The sequence below is a fragment of the Puccinia triticina genome, chromosome 9A (assembly GCF_026914185.1).
Source record: "Puccinia triticina chromosome 9A, complete sequence".
NCBI classification, from domain to species: domain Eukaryota; kingdom Fungi; phylum Basidiomycota; class Pucciniomycetes; order Pucciniales; family Pucciniaceae; genus Puccinia; species Puccinia triticina.
This window is the reverse complement of record NC_070566.1, coordinates 423601-426633: the sequence shown is the minus strand read 5'-3', so window position 1 is coordinate 426633 and position 3033 is coordinate 423601. Positions and strand designations below refer to the sequence as shown.

Genomic DNA, 3033 nt, shown 5'->3' with positions numbered 1-3033 from the left:
AGTTGAGTTTTTGGTTGTCAATGTTGGTATTTAGGTGTGTTAAGTGAGGAGTGAGAGGCCGGGCATCTGGAAGTCATCCAATCTTTTGTTTGGAGGCAAGAAAGCACATGAGTGCCTTGGATGAGCGCTCCCGGTGTGATCTGTTGATGGCTTCTTTTGTTGTGCCAGTGCTGCTCTGTGATCTGGGGTTGAGTCATGTGAGAGCGGCAGGGTTGATCTGTTGCTCCGGATGGCGGAGTTGGCTATTTAAATTATTAGAAGTCTCCTCCGCTGGCACACCCCCCACGGAGAAGAATCCCAGGATGAGCTTCCTGGCTGTCCTCGAGCAGTGCCACAACCACCCCACCCTCGGCGGAGAACACCCAGCAGGCGAGACCCTCGTCCCCCTCTACCTCCACCTGCCCGACAACCTCGCCGGACTCAGCCTGCGCAGACTGCCGCCACCGCCGCCCATCAAGCGACTCACCACCCGCAGAACATCCTCCTCATCCTCAGCAGCAGCAGCAGCAGCAGCAGGATCGCAGAAGTTCAAGCCGCTCTCCAGCTACCTCACCCGCTCCAACTCATCCGACCAACTCGACAACAATCCGTTCTTCAACGAACAGGCCTACCAGCCCCCATGGGACCAGGCCGCCCAGGACAGGGACGCCCGCCAGCCGATCGGCTTCCTCAGACCAGCCGTCCTCAAGGCCCTCATCCAAGACAACCAACACATGAACCGGATCCACAGCCAAGCATGCTGGAAACTATTCTACCCGCCCGATCAGGGGCAGGAGACCGGCGCCAGCTTGCCCGCGCGGGTCAGCTTCGAGGACTGGATCAACCAGGCCGAGGATCGCATCGAGACCCGCCAGGAACACCTCGATCGGCTCGTCAGAGGCTGGAAGGAGATCGGCCTGTTTGCCGACCAGCTATCCGGTCAGCAGTCCCACCCTCCCCAGCTTCTGGAAGATATATCTTGTTCATCTATGCTTCTACTAGCGCTATCTAGGCTGGAGGAACGAAGTCTACTCGGTCTATGGTCCAAAGGACGACTCCCTCCAACTGCCCGGCGCCAATCTGGCATTCAGGATCGAGCGTGCCGCCGTCGGATTGTTCGGCTTCCTCAGCTTTGGCGTTCATCTAACGGGTATGTCCCCCGCCCCTTTTTTTTATTTTCAAAATGATGACCATCATCTGATCGATTCTTCTGTTGATAACAGCCTATATCAAAAAAGATGGCCAGTACTTGTTCTGGATCCCCAGGAGATCAGCGACTAAAGCCACGTAAGCCCCACCAGAGACAATCCCCTCCTGCTGAGCGTTGTTGGAAACTAATCGGGGGTTGGACTTGCAGATGGCCATCGAAATTAGATAATACGGTCGCCGGAGGGATCACCAGTGGCGAGAGTGGACTGGACACGATCATCCGGGAATGCTTCGAGGAAGCCAGTCTGGACGAGGAGACCGTCCGGTCGCGGATCCGGCCGACGGGGCTGATCAGCTACACCCATCGCAGCCCCGAGGGATGGATCCAAGTAAGCGGAACTCTGATATCTGATATGAGCTATGCCCCGATATATTGATCCACATCCAAAAAAAAAAAAACTGACCTTTTATTATCTGGAAGCCTGAGATCCAGTACACCTACGATCTCGAGCTGCCGGCCGAGAACACGATCGTGCCCAAGCCGAACGACGGCGAGAGCGAGGCGTTCAGGCTGATGACCTTCGACGAGCTTGCTGAGGCCCTCCGCGCGGACTCCTTCAAGCCCAACTCCGCCGCCGTCCTCGTCGACTTCTTCGTCCGCCACGGGCTCCTCTCCGAGACCAACGAGCCAAACTATGTAGCCCTCTCCACCCTCGTCAAGCAGCCCGTCTTCTTGCCCCTCCCCTGATCACTGGATCTATGCTCAGTCTGATACCCACCATCCGGTTCACCCAACCTTTGTCTGTTTCTTTTTTCTGGGATCACTGCTTTTGTATGTGTGTGTACACACCAGGTAAGAAAGTCTAGAGAGTGCCAAACCGCAACTTCTTCTGTAACCCTGCGGTATGTCAACTGTTGTAGCATTTACAATTCAAGCTCCAGCCAATGTTGATGTTATGTCCAACTAAAGCTGATCCCATCTGTAACTAATAGAGAATAACGGTTTGGACCCGGGTACCAAGTCTATTTTTTGCCCAAAGCAGGGACCAAGTCCGGCACCGCCTGGCGGGTACCAGCGGTACTTATGGCGGGTACCGGCGGTACTTTGTGCCTTTTTCTCATGTACTTGGCATACGGCGCTGGGGACACCAATTCCCCAAAGTCCAGCTGGCTGAGAGGAATACATACCTCTTGGCAGGGTGGGCCTTGACCAGCTCACCAGGAAGAATACCCTTGGTGAGGTGGTGTCTAACTTAACACAAGTCCCCCCTGGTGGGAGGCTTGCTGTGGCTGGTGGCAAAGCCGGCCCTCCCGCAGGGAGGGACTTGCACATCATCCCATATTTTACGAGGGAGCAGAAAGTTCATTTGGCTGGGAGGTTTGTCAAAAAATTTATAGCTCCTCCCCCAGCCTCTCCACCAATATGCCCTATCTGTACCCTATGCTACTTTTGTTTCTCTACAATTTGGTCTACTCAGTTTTTTTCTATCACAATCTGTTGACCTTTTCAAAAGATCAAAAATGCACAAGTCTTCCGAATGAGGCTCCACTTGTTTGGGACTCCAGGTGTTGTTTTTCTGGCTACAAGATAGATAAGTGGCTCAAATTCCTTGCAAGGACAGAACCTACAACTCTGTGTATTCAGTTTTTTTATGTTAGTTGGTATTTGTAGTGTAGCAGATCCTTTCTGCTCCTGCTTAAACCAAGACATAACTCATAAGCCTCTCCTGCGGAGAGCCCTCCGGGTGGCGTTCCCCAGACCCTCCGCCTGAGAGGCTTTGTTAAGCTAGAGTTGGTGTACTATATGTTGTAGGGATGTACCCCATCAGCTATTTAGCCCACTAAAGCCTGTTCCCCTGGATCTAAAATCACTCACCCACAGGTATAAAAGGAGGCCTCTCTCCA

The 3033-nt window shown here is 53.5% G+C and overlaps 1 protein-coding gene across 1 annotated transcript; it reads left to right on the top strand.

Moving 5' to 3' along the window:
• Positions 1–302: 302 nt before the first annotated feature.
• Positions 303–1876, top strand: PtA15_9A34 (uncharacterized protein; the record flags this gene model as incomplete). The annotated part of the gene is made up of 5 exons (XM_053172548.1): positions 303–918; positions 992–1129; positions 1203–1266; positions 1337–1517; positions 1610–1876. 5 exons carry the CDS (start codon positions 303–305, stop codon positions 1874–1876), a joined length of 1266 nt encoding a protein of 421 aa, XP_053023465.1.
• Positions 1877–3033: the final 1157 nt, after the last annotated feature.